Source organism: Hyperolius riggenbachi, chromosome 2 (assembly GCF_040937935.1).
Source record: "Hyperolius riggenbachi isolate aHypRig1 chromosome 2, aHypRig1.pri, whole genome shotgun sequence".
NCBI classification, from domain to species: Eukaryota; Metazoa; Chordata; class Amphibia; order Anura; family Hyperoliidae; genus Hyperolius; species Hyperolius riggenbachi.
Window position 1 is genome coordinate 229375958 of NC_090647.1, and position 19472 is coordinate 229395429.

Here is a 19472-nt window from a genome sequence, read left to right on the forward strand (position 1 = left end):
CCTATGGGGCGTTCACAGTGCGACGTTAATGTTGCATTGAAAAATGTTGTGTTGTGGTAACTCACTGCTTGCAGTGCGTTACCTCTAAAGGCAGACACATTGCGACTTAAAACGCAACGTCCCACTGTGAATATGCCAAAGTGATCAGTCATTGGATCTAATTCTACAAACTAACTTTTTCTCTGGTCATCTAGATTTTCAATATTGCCAAACAGGGTTAATCATAGTATTATTATTATTATTATTGATTTATAAAGCGCCAACATATTCTGTGGCGCTGTACAAAGTAAGAAACAAACATGGGGTACATAATACAGACAATGATGTACACTAATATACAAGATACATAATTAGTGACAAAATACAAAAAAATTATACAGCATACAGAATACAAAATACAGAAGTGGTAATGACATTGATAAAAGTAACATGATGAATAAAATGTATAATGATTTCCAAGACACAAAAGGGGGAGAGAGCCCTGCCCTTGCGAGCTTACAATCTAAAGGGAATGGGGGGGAAACAAGAGGAGGGGTAGTATACGATAAAATATATAAAGACAGTGTGTTTTAGGATACCTAGTAGGAGTGCAATTTGGTCTTAGGACAAAAAAAAAGTGGCTTAAAGTAGCGCATATGCTTGTCGGAACAAATGGGTTTTTAGAGAACGTTTAAAAATAAAGGTTGGCGAGTGACGGATGTGTTGTGGGAGGGGATTCCAGAGAAAGGGTGAAGCGCGTGCAAAATCTTGTTAGCGTGAATGTGAGGAGGTGATTCTAGAGGAGGACAACAGAAGATCGCGTGCAGATCTGAGATTGCGATTGGGTTTGTATCTGGAAATTAGTGAGGATATGTACCGGGGAGAGAGATTGTGGAGAGCTTTGTAGGTTAGGGTTAGGAGTTTGAACTGGATCCTCTGGTTAATTGGCAGCCAGTGAAGAGCTTGACAGAGAGGGTCAGCTGAGGAAGATCGAGAAGAAAGATGAATGAGACGAGCAGCTGAGTTCAGTACCGACTGGAGCGGGGCCAGTTTGTTAGAAGGTAGTCCACAAAGTAGTACGTTGCAGTAGTCCAGACGAGAAATTATAAGAGCATGTATTAACGTTTTGGTTGTGTCTTGAGTGACAAAGTGACGGATGCAAGATATATTTTTGAATTGGAGATGGCAGGAGCTGGTTATGGAGTTAAGATGAGGAATAAAAGAGAGAAGAGTCGAATATTACCCCCAAGCACCGTGCTATGGGAACTGAAGTTATGGGAGTGTTATTAACATTTATAGTTACTTCAGGCAGAGAGGTGGCCAGAGACGGTGGAAAAATTATTAGTTCCGTTTTACTCATATTAAGTTTTAGGAAGCGAGAGGACATGAAGGAGGATATAGCAGACAGTCGGGAACACGTTTGAGGAGGGAGTTAAGGTCTGGGTCCGAGAGGTACAGTTGCGTATCGTCTGCATACAGGTGGTATTGAAACCCGAATCAGTTGATTAAGTCACCAAGACCGTGCATGTAGATGTATCTGTGTGTTCAAACTACATGATACTGTCATAACACTGCTATCATGGAAAATGTACCTGAAGTGTATTTTAAAATCTTGAATGACAATTCTGAGATAAAATATTTTACTGGTATATGTTTCTGTGCCAAGTTTGACATATTCTTGGAATACAGAATGCTGTGAGCATTCCCTTACAAGTTTGGATGTATAGAAAGTATACAAGCTTTGATTAATTATAGGTGCTGTGAGGCAGAGACGGGAGACCCCACACATATTTATTTTTTCATCATGAGGTTATTTTAATGATTACCTTTGTTAATTAAAATGATGTGATACTTTCAGTACAAACGTGTGTAAAGCTAGGTACTAACCACCTGACGGATCCAGCGTCATCCCCTTGATGACGACTGTTTAACGATGCCTGTTCCTGCTTGTGACGTCACACGATTACACAATGGGTGCGAACGGGAAGTAAGTGATTGCGGTACTTTGGGTAGAGTCATTTGGAATCCTAATGATCCGATCCACCGTGTGTCACTTAACGACGCACAATCGCCGTGGGGAGCAACATCGCCCACATGATTAGGGTAAATGAGGTTGCCCAACCATGGGTAAAATTGCCCCAATTACCGTCAGATGGGTACTCTGCTTGAACCCTAAATGCAGACATATTGATGTATAGTATTGATCTATAGTTTTTGCTTTGTGGGAGTGAGAGAAAGGTCTGCACTGATGGTTAATTTTTAATATGATATACGGTGTATACACACACACACATATATATATTGGACCTAGTGGAATCTGGAGGGATGTTTTGTCCTTTTGCAGTGTTCCAGTGTTTATTAAATGTTCAGACCAAAATAATATGCACACTAGAGAAGGTCATTTTCTGAGTTAATGCAAATCATGTTGCAGTTTGTTTGTGCTTGGTATTGGGCCAATTAGAGTTGGCAGCAATTGCATTTGTCCAGCCAGGTTCTAATCTGCATACAAACTGCAAAACAATTTGGATCAATTTGGAAAATGTGCATTTCATTGATCATCTCTAGTGTACATATACGGCTCGTTTTAAAGGATTTCTTACAAAGAGAAAAGTATTTGGCATTAACCTCCCTGGCGGTAAGCCCGAGCTGAGCTCGGGCTATGCCGCCGGGAGGCACCGCTCAGGCCCCGCTGGGCCAATTTGCATAATTTTTTTTTTGTTACACGCAGCTAGCACTTTGCTAGCTGCGTGTAACCTCCGAACGCCGCCGCTACCCGCCGATCCGCCGCTATACCCGTCGCCGCAGCCCCCCCCCCCCCAGACCCCGTGCGCTGCCTGGCCAATCAGTGCCAGGCAGCACTGTGGGGTGGATCGGATTACCCTTTGACGTCACGACGTCGATGGCGTCGGTGATGTCATCCGGCCCCGTCACCATGGCGACGGGGGAAGCCCTCCAAGAGATCCCGTTCTTTGAACGGGATCTCTTGATCTCCATTCGCCGGAGGCGATCGGAGGGGCTGGGGGGATGCCGCTCAGCAGTGGCTATCATGTAGCGAGACATTGTCTCGCTACATGAAAAAAAAAAAAATTGAAAAAAAAAAAAAAAAGGTATTTGCTGCCCCCTGGCGGATTTTAACAAACTGCCAGGGAGGTTAATTTAAACATTAAATAGGATTAATCAAAAGATTATCATTTTGTAGACTACGGCTTTATAGTGGCCCTGATTTACTAAGGCATGTCTATAGATCTCTAGCTCTTAAAGGGAACCTGAAGTGAGAAGTAAATGGAGGCTGCCATATTTATTTCCTTTTAAACAATACCAGTTGCCTGGCAGTCCTGATCTATTTTGCTGCAGTTGCGTCTGAATAACACCAGAAACAAGCATGCATCTAATCTTATTAGATCTGTCAATGTCAGAAACACCTGATCTGCTGCATGCTTGTTTAGGGTCTATGACTGAAAGCATTTGAGGCAGAGGAATAGCGTAAAAGCCAGGCAACTAGTATTGCTTAAAGGGAAATAAATATGGCAACCTCCATATACCTCTCACTTCAGGTGTCCTTTAAAGGGTATGTTAAAGGACACCTGAATGGAGAAGGATATGGAGGTTTCCATAGTTATCTCCTTGTAAACAATACAAGTTGACTGGCTGTCCTGCTGATCATCTGCCTCTAATACTTTTAGCCATATACCCTGAACAAGCATGCAGATCAGCCGTTTCTGACTGAAGTCTGACTGGATAAAGCCTGGTACACACTTTCACTTATGATTGGTCAAACACCGATTTTCCAATCACCATGTAGTATGAGGGTCAACAGATATTGAGAAAACCCTCATACTAAATGAAGATGGTAAAATGGGTCACTGGTTGGCCAATCTTAATTGAAAGTGTGTACCAGGCTTTAGCCCCATGCTTGTTTCAGGTGTGTGACCCAGATACTACTGCAGCCACAGATCAGTATGACAACCAGGCAACTGCCATTGTTAAAAAAAAAGATAAATATGTCAGCCTCCATATCCCTTTAACATTGTGTGCTTTGAAAAAATGCATGCACACTGTAAAAATGATGTGGCAGGTTCGTATCAGATGATAGTTTCAGAAATGTATGTAAATAAGCACCTGTGTAATTACAGTTCCGGCATTCATAGCAACATTTTGCATTTCGGGTAGCCCGAGTTTATTTATAAAATGCTCTTAGTGTGAGAGACTGCATGAAACCAGAATCACACAACTGCTAATTTACTAACCATTCAGCAACCCCTGCTATGTTTCATAATGATCACAGCAAGTGCTGCAGTCTTCAGCTACACAGCAGCAGACAATGGATTATGTATAATATACCAGCTGAAAGATCTTAACGACCTCATGAGCTGCCTTAGAAAATCAGAGCAGTGTGTTTAAAACCATATCTGTTAACATACGATCTTATGGTCTTGTCAATTTGCATGTGCTATCAGTATATGTACCAAAAGCTATAGATATTTCTCAAAATAAAATGTTTAAACACCTCTGCGCATTGCATGCGTCTATAAATTCACAATAAAATAATTATCTCTAAATGCAGCACATACTGTATAGCTCAACAGGAAATCACAACTACAGTACAAAGGAAATGAACAAAACACCGTACTAGGTTACTGTACGAGTGGGAACGGTTTGTTTCTAATGCTGACTAGAGGAGAGACTAGAGGGGTTGATCCAGGTGATGACATTCCCCCGTGGCAGCATCACAATTCTTCTTTAATATAAAACATACACAAGAGTTTATGCTTTGGTTGGATTAACTGTGGAGCGTTGCTTAACGCACGTATTATAAATGTGTGTGAACTGCAATGGAGACTGGACAGTTAATTCAGAACATGCATGCAACAAATTAGAAAAACTGTGTCAGTTACAACATGATGTGATGTGAACAGCAACCTAGAATTGTATGGACAGTGAACTGACATGCAGAATTACTCTTCACTGCAACAGAGGCACTGAACTAGCCCTTTATGTAGCAAGATGATGCTGCCTCATGAAAATGTGTGTTGCTTCAACCTCCACAAAAAAGCACCAGTTATTAGGGTAACACATACACTATACAAAAGTGTCTAACAGATCACATAAATTTGCTTCTGGCAAACTAATTACAGCTTCAACCAGACCCCCTTACTTAGAGACCTGCACACTTCTGTTAACACAGTTACAGAGTATACTTTCGCCTCCAGTTACCTGTGTAAATACTAATTTGCATTTCTTATTTCAGGGAACTCATTGCCTTCCAAATGCACCCTAGGGCACTGGAACCTTGGGTAATGTTAATGGTTTCCCACATTAAGCCAACATCTCCTTACAAATGCCCCAGCCCTGGCTTGTGGAAACCTGTTCAGATTTTGAGTCAGCTAATTATTTTCCAGTCAATACCGGCTATCAAGCATTCCAACTTAGGTTACTGCTAACAGCTTCAGTGGCCCATATGCAATTAACTTTCTCCTGAGTTTTCACCAAGGTGATATTTTTTTTTATTATTATTATTATTTTTTATTTATATAGCGCCAACATATTCCGCAGCGCTTTACAAAGCACAATAAGACGACAAGGGGAACATAGATACAACTAACAAATATACAGCAGAGTTCCAAGCAGCACAAATATTGTTACAAAAACAGTAAACATTAGGAGGATGACCCTGCCCTTGCGAGCTTACAATCTAATGGGTAGTGGGGGACACACTAGGTAAGGGGGTGGAGGATGGATGAGGCAGTGATTCTTTGCCTCTGATTACATTGTGACAAATAAGTAAATAAAGGGCTATAGAATGTTATAAGCTTGTCTGAAAAGGTGTGTTTTAAGAGTGCGTTTGAAGATGTCCAGGTTTGGAGCATGACGTACAGGCTGTGGAAGAGAGTTCCAGATAAGGGCTCGTGTAAAGTCCTGGATGCGAGCATGAGAGGAGGTGATCAGCTTAGAGGCCAGGAGAATTTCTTGGGAGGAGCGAAGGTTGCGGGAGGGACAATATCTTGAGATTAGTGAGGAGATGTATGGAGGAGACAACTCGTGGAGGGCTTTGTATGTTAGAGTCAGGAGTTTGAACTGGATCCTCTGGGTAATGGGTAACCAGTGGAGAGAATGGCACAGTGGGGCTGCATCAGAAGAGCGTGTGGAAAGGTGAATGAGGCGGGCCGCTGCATTTAGAAGGGATTGGAGAGGAGCTAGCCTGTTTTTTGGTAGGCCACAGAGCAGGGTGTTGCAGTAGTCTAGGCGGGAGATGATTAAGGCATGAACAAGCATTTTGGTGGCCTCTTGTGTGAGGAAGGGACGGATACGGAATATATTTTTGAGCTGGAAATAGCAGGTGGTGGTTAATGAGGCAATGTGAGGTTTAAAGGAGAGCTCTGAGTCAAGTATAACCCCCAAGCAGCGGGCCTTAGTGGTTGAGGTTATTGGGGTGTTGTCTACCGTTATGGTTGCAATTGGTGGGGGTGTAGATAGCAATGGTGGAAAAATCACAATTTCCGTTTTAGTCATGTTGAGTTTGAGGAAGCGGGAGGACATGAATGCAGAAACGGCACGTAGACAGTCGGGGACTCTGGATAGTAGTGAGGACAGGTCAGGAGCTGAGAGATAGATTTGGGTGTCATCCGCATAGAGGTGATACTGGAAGCCAAAAGAGTTAATTAGTTGTCCCAGGCCACGGGTGTAGATTGAGAAAAGAAGTGGCCCAAGAACAGAGCCTTGAGGTACACCAACAGACAGTGGGTGTGGAGAGGACTTGGTGTTAGAGAAGGAGACAGTGTAAGAGCGTCCAGAGAGATAAGAGGAGATCCAGGAATGTGCTTGTCCCTTGATTCCTAAAGATGACAGTGTCTGCAGAAGCAGAGCATGATCAACCGTGTCAAAGGCAGAGGAAAGGTCAAGGAGTATTAGAATGGAGAACTGGCCTTTGGATTTAGCTACCAGTAGGTCATTAGCAACTTTCGTGAGGGCAGTTTCAGTGGAATGGTGTGTGCGGAATCCAGATTGAAAGGGGTCAAGTAAGGAGTTGGTAGAGAGAAAGGCAGACAATTCTGAATGGATGTGACGTTCCAGCAGTTTAGAAGCAAAGGGGAGGAGCGAGACAGGACGGTAGTTGGATAGAGAAGTTGGATCAAGAGAGGGTTTTTTGATTAGTGGTGTGATGATAGCTTGTTTGAATAAGGAAGGAAAAGTGCCAGTGGAGATAGAAAGGTTGAATAGATTTGTTAGAGCGGGATTAAAGGAGGAGGAAAGCTGGGGGATTAGATGAGAGGGAATGGGGTCCAGGGCACAGGTAGTGAGATGCGCTTTGGAGATTAGTGAGGAAAGACACTGATCAGTTAGTGTGGTGAAAGATGTTAGAGTGGGAGACTGGTCTTGTGGAGCGGGGGGGAGGCAGTTAGTGGTGGGTGAGGGTGCAGGCGGACAGAAGGAATTTATAGGTGACGGCTGTGCTGGTAAAAATGGTTGCGCGTTAAAGCTATTACGTATTGCATCAATCTTGCTTGTAAAGTATGATGCAAAGTTGTCGGCTGACAGACATGTGGTAGGGGGAGGAGGTGGGGGACGAAGTAGGGAGTTAAAGGTGTTGAATAATTGTTTTGGGTTGTGAGACTGTAAGGAAATGAGCGAGGAGAAATAAGACTGCTTAGCAGAAGTGAGGGCATCCCTGAGCTCCTGCATAGTTTGTTTATAGTGATTGAAGTCTTCTACAGCAGTGCTTTTTCTCCAGCATCTTTCTGCCACCCTGGAGTGCCTTTTCAGCTGTTTGATTTGTTCAGTGAGCCAGGGCTGCCGGTTAGTTTGGCGGGGGCGGGTGGTGGTGAGTGGAACGGCTGAATTCATGGCAGAGGAGACTACATTAAATAAGTAACTGGATGCTGCCTCAGGGTCAGTGTAGGAAGACAGGGTACTTAGAGGTTGCAAGGCCTCAGTCAGGGAATTCACATCCAGGTTGCGGTAATTCCTGCGCGTGACTGTATGGTGTAGTGTTGGAGGAGTTGACGGTAGAGAAGAATTGATTGAGAAGGTAAGAAGGTTGTGGTCTGAGAGGGGAAGCGGAGTGTTATGAAAGCTTGAAATAGAACAGAAGCGGGTAAAGACAAGGTCAAGAGTGTGGTCGTCTTTGTGGGTGGAAGTGGAGGACCATTGGGCGAGGTCAAACGAGGAGGTGAGAGAGAGCAGTTTGGTGGCAGTAGGGCAATTAGTATCGATGGGTATATTAAAATCTCCAATGATGATAGAGGGTATATCAGTGGAGAGGAACTGGAGAAGCCATGCTGAAAAGTGATCAATGAAAGTAGAGGCTGGACCGGGCGGGCGGTAGATAATAGCAATCTGAATGTGGTATGGAGAGTAGAGACGGACAGCATTACCTTCAAAGGTTGAAAGTGCGGGCAGTGGTGTGAGTGGCTTAAAGGAACAGTGTTCAGAGAGGAGGATCCCCACCCCCCCTCCATGTTTGTGGCCAGGTCTAGGGGCATGACTAAATTTTAGACCACCATATGATAGAGCAGCTGGAGGCACCGTGTCTGATGGAGTTATCCATGTTTCAGTGAGCCCCAGGAAGGTGAAAGTGTTGGAGATAAACATGTCATGAATAAAGGCCAGTTTATTACAAATGGAGTGGGAGTTCCATAGAGCCCCAGATATGGGGAGGGGAGAGCTGGGAAGAAGGGGGATGTCAATAAGATTGTAGGTGTTCTGGGAGGGGAGGTGGTGAGGTTTGTTATTGGTGGAATGAGTTGTAGTCTGAGCAGTGTGAGGTCTAGGAGTGGGCCCTGGGTTCGGTGATATGTCCCCAGAAGCCAGAAGGAGTAGTAGGCAGAGCAGAGAAATGTGGGGGTGGGACTTGTGTGTATGCAAGTTAGGTTTAGTGAGAGCAGAGGAGGGGTAGTGTGAGCACAGAAATAGGAATAGTTTGTGGCTAGAGAAAAGGGGAGACGATAGCAGAGAGGGAGCAATCTGTATGGTGTTGCTGACAGTGGGAGGATGAAGTGACATGTGGATTTTCAGGAACAGAAGGCAAAAAGAAGCGGTTGAGAAAGACATTTTAAACATTCTGAAGGGATCTACAGGGCGATTGATAGCTGACAGCAGGAGGGTGGGGTATGTTTAGAAACAGGAATTGCAGAAACAAGCAAGCATATGGTGAAACAGATAAAAAACAGTTAAGTAGCAAACCATGTGATCAAAGTGCCGAGTCTCCTGGCAGTTCCTTCTGTTCCCTTCTGGTTCAATTCTGGTCTAATTTGGGTCTTTTGCTGTGCACTTCAAATCATGCACTTAAAATTAATGCACATCTGACTAAAGTCATATCTGACTTAGAGACTAGATTAAGTAGACAGCAGAGGGGATGGAGATGAGTGCTGGAATGAGGATCAGGTGTGAATGGCCAGGCCTGGGCTGTGGGAGGCTGGGTCAGTCTACAGACATGCAAATTATGACTAATTAATTAGGTACACATTGCAGCATAAGGCCTGGCACCAGGAAATGGTCACAATTATGTATGCGTACCATAAAGTTAAAAGCAATGCAGGTAAAGTTGAACATAAGCAAGATTTGGTTGATTGCAGAGAGAAATTGCATGAAGACAGATATAATCTTCCTTTCAAGCCACCAACAAGCAAGACAATGCTCAAAATTATTTTGATGGTACTTTTCACCTACTTTTTGGTATCTTTTCAATTGCAAAGTACTGGAAAGTTATTTTAAATAGATGAAAAATTATCTCCTAGGAGAAAAAGTTAATTGCATATGGGCCATAGTGTTTGTCACATGCAGGAATTAATGAATATGCTAAGCTTATTTACCAATAAATCCAGATGATGGAGGGTTTGGTTGTATCTTCTCATCACTGTTCTCCTGGATGATTTTCCACAGTTCCCATGTGAATTTTGGATGGAGAATATAAAATGGCTGGTCTGGATTTTTCTTACGATGTTGCTCATAGGGTGGAAAAAGATTGTAGTCTGGTTTGTGGTACCACTAGGTTGAACAAAAGAAAGAAAAAAGTTAGTCTATAAATACTTTTCAGACAAGTTAAGAGATAATTCCTAATCTTAAGTGCAGTGTTCTATCTAAATCCATGAGCCAGGTGCCCTATCTTCATAGTGAATTATTCATGTGTAATGTTACATCACATGACAATACAGCAATGGCAGACTGGGAATATTATGCCCAGTCCAGTGGCGTAGCTAGGGTGTTTGACACCCGGTGCGGATAACTTACCGACACCCCCCCCCCCCACACACACACACACAAATAAGCAAAGCGCGCAGCGGCAAAAAAATGGGTGTGGACATGACATCACGTGGGTGGGGGTAACTGTAGTGTAACTGTAACAGTAAGGCAGTAGGCTAATATAGGTATCCAGAATAGTTGCCCTCAGCATAGGTTAGATAGGTAGGTGCCCCCAGTGTAGGTTAGTTAGGTAGCTTCCAATATAGGTAGCCAGTATAGTTGCCACCAGTATAGGCTAGCAAGGTAGGTGCCCCCAATACAGAATACATAGGTAGATGCCCCAGTATAGATTACATAGGTAGCTGCCCCCTGTATTGGTTAGATAGCTAGCAGGGTGAGAGGGTGGGCAGATAGCTAGCCGGGTGGGCCGATAGATAGGCAAAAAGGGGGAGGGGGAAGAAGTGGTGTGGTCATGGAAGAATTGGGTGTGGTCATGGACCAGAATGTGGGTGTGGTAACGGGTGGAGACAAATTTACATGAATTTAGCAATGGTGGGACATTAGATTAGGGCAGTGGTGGCGAACCTTTTGAAGGCTGAGTGCCCAAACGGCAACCCAAAAGTCACTTATCTATCGCAAAGTGGCAACAGCAATTTAAACTAAATACAAACGTTCTAACTCATACATGAACATTATGGAAAATCCAAGTTGAAAATAAACTGTGAAGATAAACAATTTCATCCATCCTACGCCTGAAAAATATATTCATTTTTTTTAGAACCTCCCAGTTTTATTTTCTGTTTTAAAAAGCTAAAAAGTAGCTATTGTCTCATATGATGATGATTCAGTCTCGCAGTTAGCAATCATGTGACCCTCAACAAGACAAATTCAGCAATCATGAGGCCCCCAACAAGACAAATTCAGCAATGAGGCGCCCAACATGACAAATTCAACAATCATGAGGCCCCCAACATGACAAATTCAGCAATCATGGGGCCCCCAACAAGACAAATTCAGCAATCATGAGGCCCCCCAACAAGACATTCAGTAACCATGAGGCCCCCAACAAGACAAATTCAGCAGTCATGAGGCACATAAATAAACAGCATTTCACATAAATAGGCAGAATGCCCACTTAATATGGTAGACACCTCTCACCTGGCTTCTGAATTATTCTCTACTGGCTGCTGTGCCAGGCAATACTGTTTTTAGCTGGATCGGGGATGATGTGTGGGCTGAAAGGCCTGGCGGTGATGCTGTGGCCGGGCTGGCGGTGATGCTGGGCTGTGCTTGGCTGGTTGAAGTAAATGTTGGCCTGACTGTTGGTGGTGATGCTGTGGCCTTTTTGACAGTGATTCTGGGCTGGTTGGCTGGTGGTGATGCTGGGCTGGCTGGCCTGGATAGTTTAGGTAGTGAAAGGTGCACCCTAGTTTAGGTAGGGCCCGGAGCCTCCCAGTTTAGGTACTGACAGGAGCCCCCCAGTTTAGTGACAGATACCCCCCAGTTTAGGTAGTGACAGGAGCCCCCAGTGTATGTAGTGAAAGGTGCCCCCAGTGTATGTAGTGACAGGTGCCCCCCAGGGTATGTAGTGACAGGAGCCCCCAGTTTAGGTAGTGACATGGCCCCCCAGTTTAGGTAGTGACAGGTGCCCCCAGTTCAGGTAGTGACAGGCGCCCCCCAGTTCAGTGACAGGTACCCCCAGTGTAGGTATGACAGGAGCCCCCCAGTGTATACAGTGACAGGTGCCCTCCAGTTCAGGAAGTGACAGGGACCCCCCAGAGTATGTAGTGACAGGAGCCCCTAGTTTAGGTAGTGACAGGGCCCCCCAGTTTAGGTAGTGACAGGTGCCCCCCAGTATAGATAGCCAGGTCTATAGGTGTCCCCAGTTTAAATAGCCAGATCTATAGGTGCCCTCAGTGGCAGCAGAAAGAGAAGAGAAGCGGTGGGGAAGGGAGGACGTTTCCACTCCCCCTTCCCTCACCTTGGGGCTCCCCCTCTCTCGCTCCCCCCTTTAGAATTAAGTGATGCGGCAGGCAGCGCTGCTGTGCCCGCCGCTTCTTTTCTCTCTCCGCTGCCACCCCAGGGCAGGCGGGGCGGGCCGGCCACGTCCGGGTTCGGATGGCTAGGGTGGCAGCAGCTAGCCAGGGGAGTGCGCATGCCCCATTTTGCCCTATGTAGGGACGCCCATGGCATGGTAGGCAGGGTGGGCAGATAGGTAGCCGGGTGGGCAGTTAGGTAGCCGGGTGGGAGGGTAGGCAGTTACGTAGCCAGGTGGGCAGTTAGGTAGCCGGGTAGGCAGTTATTTAGCCAGGTGGGAGGGTAGGCAGATAGGTAGCCGGGTGGGAGGGTAGGCAGATAGGTAGCCGGGTGGGCAGATAGGTAGCCGGGTGGGCAGATAGGCAGCCGGGTGGGCAGATAGGCAGCCGGGTGGGAGGGTAGGCAGATAGGTAGCCGGGTGGGCAGATAGGTAGCCGGGTGGGCAGTTAGGTAGCCGGGTGGGCAGTTAGGTAGCCGGGTGGGCAGTTAGGTAGCCGGGTGGGAGGGTAGGCAGTTACGTAGCCAGGTGGCCAGTTAGGTTGCCGGGTAGGCAGTTAGGTAGCCGTTTGGGAGGTTAGGCAGTTAGGTAGCCGGGTGGGCAGCTAGTTAGGTAGCCGGGTGGGAGCCGGGAGGGTAGGCAGAAAGGTAGCTGGGTGGGTAGTTGGGTAGCTCAGTGGGGGCCCCGACTCCTATGCTCCCCCTCACGTGGGTGTCCCCCCTCCTATTAGCGGCGGGAGAGCGCGTGTACATCAAAGAAGATAGAGGTCCAGCTGCCTCCCGGTCTACGCTGTCTCCTTTGTAATTGCCACACACTAAACCCGGAAGTAGTGAGAGCGGCATAGAGACAGCACGTAGCCCGGGAGGCAGCTGGACCTCTATCTTCTGCTTTACCTCCCCGGAACTTTGATGTACCTGCCGCTCTACCGCCGCTCGTAATAGGAGGGGGGCCCTCCGAGGTGAGGGTGGGGGAGGATAGGAGGGAGCCCCCCGGGTAAAAAGTTTTTTTGTTTTTTTAAATAATAATCATAAAAAAAATAACCCGGCTACACTTATGGGCCCCTGGAGAAACGGAACTTGAGGGGCCCTCGTATGTCCGCCCCTGACTCTGCAGTACGGAGGGCTCTGGAGCAAGGAGGGCGGCCCGGGGAGAGGAAGGGAAGGAGAGGTCGGGCTGCCCTCCCCGCGGCTGCGGCTCTCCCCTCCAGCGCACCCCCTCTAGTGAGGCTGTGATCACCCCACCTGGTGCGGATCGCACCCCCCGCACCCCCGTCACAACGCTAGTGGCCCAGTCATTACACAAGAGTGAAGAGTGTTTGGAGCTTTAACCAAACATCACTAAGGTATAACCAGCACCCGAGAGCAGGAGTTTTCAGCAAGCGCGGTTGGACCAAGCGTTTCATGAAATGTTATTAAAGGATCTGTAGGATTCATTTACATGTTTGTACAGTAATTACTAATGTTTAAAATGCAACACAGATCAAGGTATTAAAAAAATAAATCTCATTAGCTTGCATGTGCTAGGAGGAAGTATTGAGCCTCACAAAAAAAAAAAAATTGAGCTAAGAAGCTGTAACTGCTACACTATTCAACATATTCCCCCAGGAGGTCAGTGCACTTGTGACATTTGTCCTGCAGCTTTTTAAGTTCCTGCAAATAGCATTCTTCCAACTGAAGTTGTAACTACTTGTATTAATTTACTTTCAGGCCTGGGACCCACTACAAAGTGCTAAGCGCTATCGCAATCGCTAGCGATTTGTGGTAACGCTTTGCAAGCAATTTTGGGAGCAATTTCCATACTCTTATACAATACACTAGAATGGAAACACTCCTAAAATGCTGCATGTCCTGCGATTCTCGCAATTGCTCTAGTGGAATCTGTCTCATCCATTTACATTGGCAGAGCCTTTATAGAAATCACTAGTGATTGAAAGCGATCACAAAGGCCTAGTGCACACCAAAAACCGCTAGCAGATGCGCAAAATGCTAGCAGATTTTGAAACGCTTTTTCTTATTTTTATGTAGCATTTCAGCTAGCATTTTGCGGTTTTGTGAAGCGTTTTTGGTGTAGTAGATTTCATGTATTGTTACAGTAAAGCTGTTACTGAACAGCTACTGTAACAAAAACCGCCTGGCAAACCGCTCTGAAGTGCCGTTTTTCAGAGCGGTTTGCGTTTTTCCTATACTTAACATTGAGGCAGAAACGCATCCGCAATCCAAAATCTGCAGCAGCCCGGGAGTATGCGTTTCTGCAAAACGCCTCCCGCTCTGGTGTGCACCAGCCCATTGAAATACATGACCCTAGCGGATCCGCACCCGCAAGTGGTTTTTATTATTATTATTTATTTATAAAGTGCCAACATATTCCATGGTGCTGTACAAAGTTAGAAACAAACATGGGGTAAAGACAATGGTGTACACTAATATACAAAATACAGAGTCGATACAAAAATCAAAATTGGTAATGACAGTGATAAAAGTGAAATAAAAGGGAGAGAGCCCTGCCCTTGCATGCTTACAATCTAAAGGAATGAGGGGGGGGGGGGGAGAAGACAAGAGGTGAGGTAGTATGCAATCTTATAGGAGTGCAATGTGTTCTTAGGGCAAACGGGGAAGTGGCATAAGGTAAAGCATATGCTTGTTGGAACAAATTAGTTTTTATAGAGAGTTTAAAAGGTAACAAAGGTTGGAGAGTGGCAGATGTGTTGTGGGAGGGCATTCCAAAGGAGGGGTGAACCACATGCAAAATATTGTATACGTGAATGTGAGCAATGTTCTCCCCAGACATTTTCTTTCAGCCGGGTGGCATGAAAAAGTAGCCGGGTGGGGTGCGATAAGAGAATGCAGGGCTGGTGCTTCTGTGCGCAACTCTGCTTACAGCATAGGGAGAGGCAAGCTGATAATAGCCGGGTGCTCACCAAAACTAGCTGGGTGGAGCATCCGGCTAAAAGAGCGAGCATGGGGAGAATACTGGTGAGGAGGTAATTCTAGGAGGAGGACAACAGAAGATCTTGAGTAGATCTGAGATTGCAATTGGGTTGGTATCTGGAAATTAGTGAGGAGCTGTACAGGGGAGATATTGTGGAGAACTTTGTAGGTTAGGGTTAAGAGTTTGAACTGTATTCTCTGGTTAATTGGTATCCAAAGAATAGCTTGATAGAGCGAGCCCTTACACCTTATTGCTTTTTGCAGTTCTTTAGTGAATATCAAGAAGTACAGTATTGGATCTCTAACCAGCCATGCGCATAGAGGTGGGTGGTGTTGGCCACCCACTCTTCACCCCAAGTACACCCATAATGGCCTGCTGTAACTTGGATGAGGAAACAGATAATGACCACATCTGCTGAGAATCCAGCTTCTGATTCCTATCTGGCCAGCAATCTGCTTGGTGGATCACTTCGACCAACAGCTTTGTTCTCCCCACTCACCCAGTTATGTCACATCACAACCGCACCGCTCCATCAGCTCTCTGCCCTCTCCACATAGCAATAAAACAAGTTAGTAGCTTGCAGGCTAGTGAAGCATCTGTACAGAGTCAGCCCTGCAATGTAGCCCCATCCTCACATGTGTGTGCAAGGCTTAATTATTCCTTCCATGCTTCCTGCTTCAGGGATGGTCAAAGAGATACAAATAATTCAGAGTAAGTACAGAATTATGCAACTTTTGCGTTTTAATTTTTCCACCTTGGCAGAATTTGATAGGTGCATTTTAAAGCTGCAAACATTTCCATAATCTTGCATCAGTTCATATTTGCATCTCAATATTTGTTGCAAAATGATCTTTCGAATATGCTGGATAAAACAAATTTTTCAGAGCTGTAAAATAGTGGGGGCAGGAAATGCGAAATATGCACCTTAATTTGTGTGAAGCGGAGCGAATGGGGAGAATACATTACAGTCAAACAATTGTAAAATTATAATCATAGCAACAAAAAAAGACACCGAAGGCGTACATACTGAGATATATTGCAAATCATCTTACCATATGAAGATCAGCATAATATGGTGACGGATCCCATGCAACTAAAGTGACATCTTTATACAGTGAACTGTCTGCAAAATGGTGACTTGGGTTAGTAAGAATCTGCAAATGAAGAAAGAATACCATTTTAAAACCAAATCTGGTATCACAACTTTATAAATCAATAATAAGGAATAATCAATGAATTTAGGCACAGTGCAATCATGGGCGTAGCAATAACCCCTGCAACTGCGGGAGGCTCAGAGGCTTTGGGGGGCCCTCCTCATCCCTCTCCCCAACCTCAAGTGCTGCCAGTTGGCAAAAAACCCTCCCTGTTCGCTTGTCATTTTTTTTCCTGCTTCCAGATGCTGCTTCACAGCAAATCGATCATCTTCCAAGGCACAGTATAAAGAAAGAAAACAAGCAGAGTACACAAAAATACATATAGACAAAGTATGTTATAGTGATAGTTGTATAGTGATTAATAAAAAATGAACAGCAAATTTACAAGACACAAAAGGAAGAGCCTTTGCAAGCTTCCAATCTAAAGGAATAGGGAGGTAAAAGAGGTGGGGCGATACATAAGGTTTTCAGCTAGGGGTGTTTTAGATTCTATTCAGGCGCACAGCTTGGCCAACAGCTGAGTGAAATAGCCTAGGTTACATTGTAGGTTTGTCTGAAAATGCATTTTAAAACAAACCTAAAGAACAAATAAACTTATGAGATGATAAAACGGAACCTGATGGGTGAGGGATATGGAGGCCACCTCATTTATTTCCATTTAGGCTACGTTCACAGTGGTGCATTGCGATGTGGTAACAGACGCATTGTATTGTGGCTTTCCGCACTGAAATGCCCCACATATAGTGATGTTCACAGCGCAGTCAGTGCAGTCTAACGGTGTGCAGCATCCTAACACACTGCATGCAGTGCATTACTGCAAAATGCGTACGTTAACAGTGACAGTAAAGCATGCTTTTCATTGACTGTGTTTCATTGTGTGCAATGCAACATGCAGATAATGTGCGGTGTGGCTTTTGCATTCCAGTTTTGATGGAAAAGGCAATGCAATGCCCCACTGTGAACGTTGCTTGACAACGTCACACCAAAGGGGTTTTTACCCTAATGCTGGGAATACACGGTTCGTTTTTGCCTTCGTTTAAACCTTCGTTTCGATTGTGCCTTTTGTCCTTTTCGATCCCGAAATAATCGAGCGTACGGTTAATATCACCACCCACGGTTTCGTTTTTTTTTTCGATTCTGATGGTTTCGTTTTTCCAATGATCGAAGGCTGCAAAGAAACGAAACAAAAATCCCTTTTTACAGGGACGGACTAACATAAACGAATATATAATCGATCTGAACAGCCATCAAGCCTACCAATGGCTCGATTAGATGGATAAAGAGAGATAATATCAAACATGTTCGATCACTAGTCGTTCGTTTTTGGGGTCTATTAATCGAAACTATAATGAGATTATGACTGTTTTCACATACGTTTTCAACACTCGATTCGTTTACCGAACGAATCGAAGGTTTAAACGAAGGCAAAAACGAACCGTGTATTCCCAGCATTATGGACAAGACCGATTTTCTCCTTTCAGTGCTCATCCCTTTTATTTGCTTATAGCTTAATCACTACTAATCACAATGAAATGATCTATATCCTGTTTTTTTTCATCACCAATTGGGCTTTTTGGGGTTGAGATTTGTTTTTAGTAATTACTTTATTTGCTGTGCATTTTAAAGGGAAAAACAAGAACAAAATGAAAAAACACACTATTCCTCCAATTTCATCCCCTATAGTTTTAATATAAACACTGCTACTGTACATAAAACCCACACATTTTATCTGCCCATTTGTCCTGGTTATCACAAGATTTTAATTATGTCCCTAGTACAAAGTATGGTGACAATATAGTATTTGGAAATAAAAGGTGATTTTTTTTCTATGGTGGTTTTTATTTCACTATTTTCACGTGCACAGCGGCAGCAGCACTGTCTGACTTATAAAAAATGTCCTGGAGCCATTAAGAGGCTCTAGCAGGACGTTTTTATAAGTCAGCTTGTCATTAAGTGGTTATTATAGCCTAAATAACCTTAGCATTCTCATAGACCAGTGATCAAAGTTGCCCAGACTAAACTAAAATTTCAAATCCAAGAGAAACCCATTCAGATATCTGACCATGCAACTGGCAACATCTACAGTATTTATGTCTTCTTCTGCCTCCATAGTAGTACGAGGAGAGCGATGGGAGAATATGATAGCTCCCCTGCCATATAGCATAATGCAGAGGTTCTTAACTGATAGGCCTTTTTTTTTTTTTTTTTTTTGAGTCACTCCGAGCTGCTTGGTAACTCTGCTGTACTGGTCCAAACTTGTCTGCCACTTTTATCCTCCTAAACAGAGCTCCAGCAAGTTTGTGTGCAGCTCCACTGCCAGGAGTCCACTTATTTCATACAATACATGTGGGGTGGGGTCATTTACCTAGACTCACTGGCGTTTATGGAGCCATGTTTAGGAGAAATAGCGATATAGTCTACTTTGTTAGGGCTATTTTCCACTACATGAGATTTTGCTGTGTTTTGTTTTTTAATCGCCTGCAAAATGCAAGGACATCAGCAAAATAATGAAAATCCCAGGAACCCTCCTATACTAAGGATGCGATTTTGCCTGATGGCAACAGTCCTGCATGATGCATTTTTTTCTGTGTTTCCTCCTTGTGCTCCTCACTTCCGGTGGAAATCTCAGCAAAATTGCATTGAGTTTACAATTTTCAGTGTAGATGAGCTCTCAGTCCCCAGATTATGCAGCAGCCTTCCAAGCACTTTGATTTTGTTTTTAAATGACTACATAGTGTTGCTTAAATTACTTTTTAACAGTCAGGGTGCTTTTCAATTACTAAACACAATTTACATTCAATGCACCACTTCAGATCAAAAGTGACTTCTTTTGTTTAGCGAAAGGCCCAGTGTTGCAACAAATTGCTTCTTTAAGACTTTCAAAGCAATTTAATTTATTTTTAGTGGAACAATCAAAGAATTGTTGCCAAGGCGTTTTTATTTCTCTTAAACTGTGTTTTTACAACATTTAAGAAGCAGAAACTTAAAAAAGAAAATGAAAATCTCTTAACGCCATTGCATCTTATTTGATGTCAGCAAGCTCAGACTGGGCAGTAAGAAGTTTGGTTTGCGCTGCTCTTGCTGAATTACAAAATGAAGGGTTACAACACAGTAGGTGTTATATCTACTCCAGAACTTGATAGCTCAGACACAGCAGGCAATAGTATATAAAAGTATGATTTATGTGCTGTGGCCAT

General features: G+C 44.4%; 1 protein-coding gene across 3 annotated transcripts in view; it reads right to left on the reverse strand.

Moving 5' to 3' along the window:
* ST6GAL2 (ST6 beta-galactoside alpha-2,6-sialyltransferase 2) overlaps positions 1 to 19472 on the reverse strand; it is a 174703-nt gene that overhangs the window by 17138 nt on the left and 138093 nt on the right. For all 3 annotated transcript variants that reach the window (XM_068268274.1, XM_068268276.1, XM_068268275.1), the window contains exons 6-7: positions 16174 to 16275; positions 9789 to 9963 (exon numbers count right to left, since the gene is read on the reverse strand). In XM_068268274.1, coding sequence (XP_068124375.1) covers positions 9789 to 9963; positions 16174 to 16275 — 277 coding nt within the window. The remainder of the gene's footprint in view (positions 1 to 9788; positions 9964 to 16173; positions 16276 to 19472) is intronic.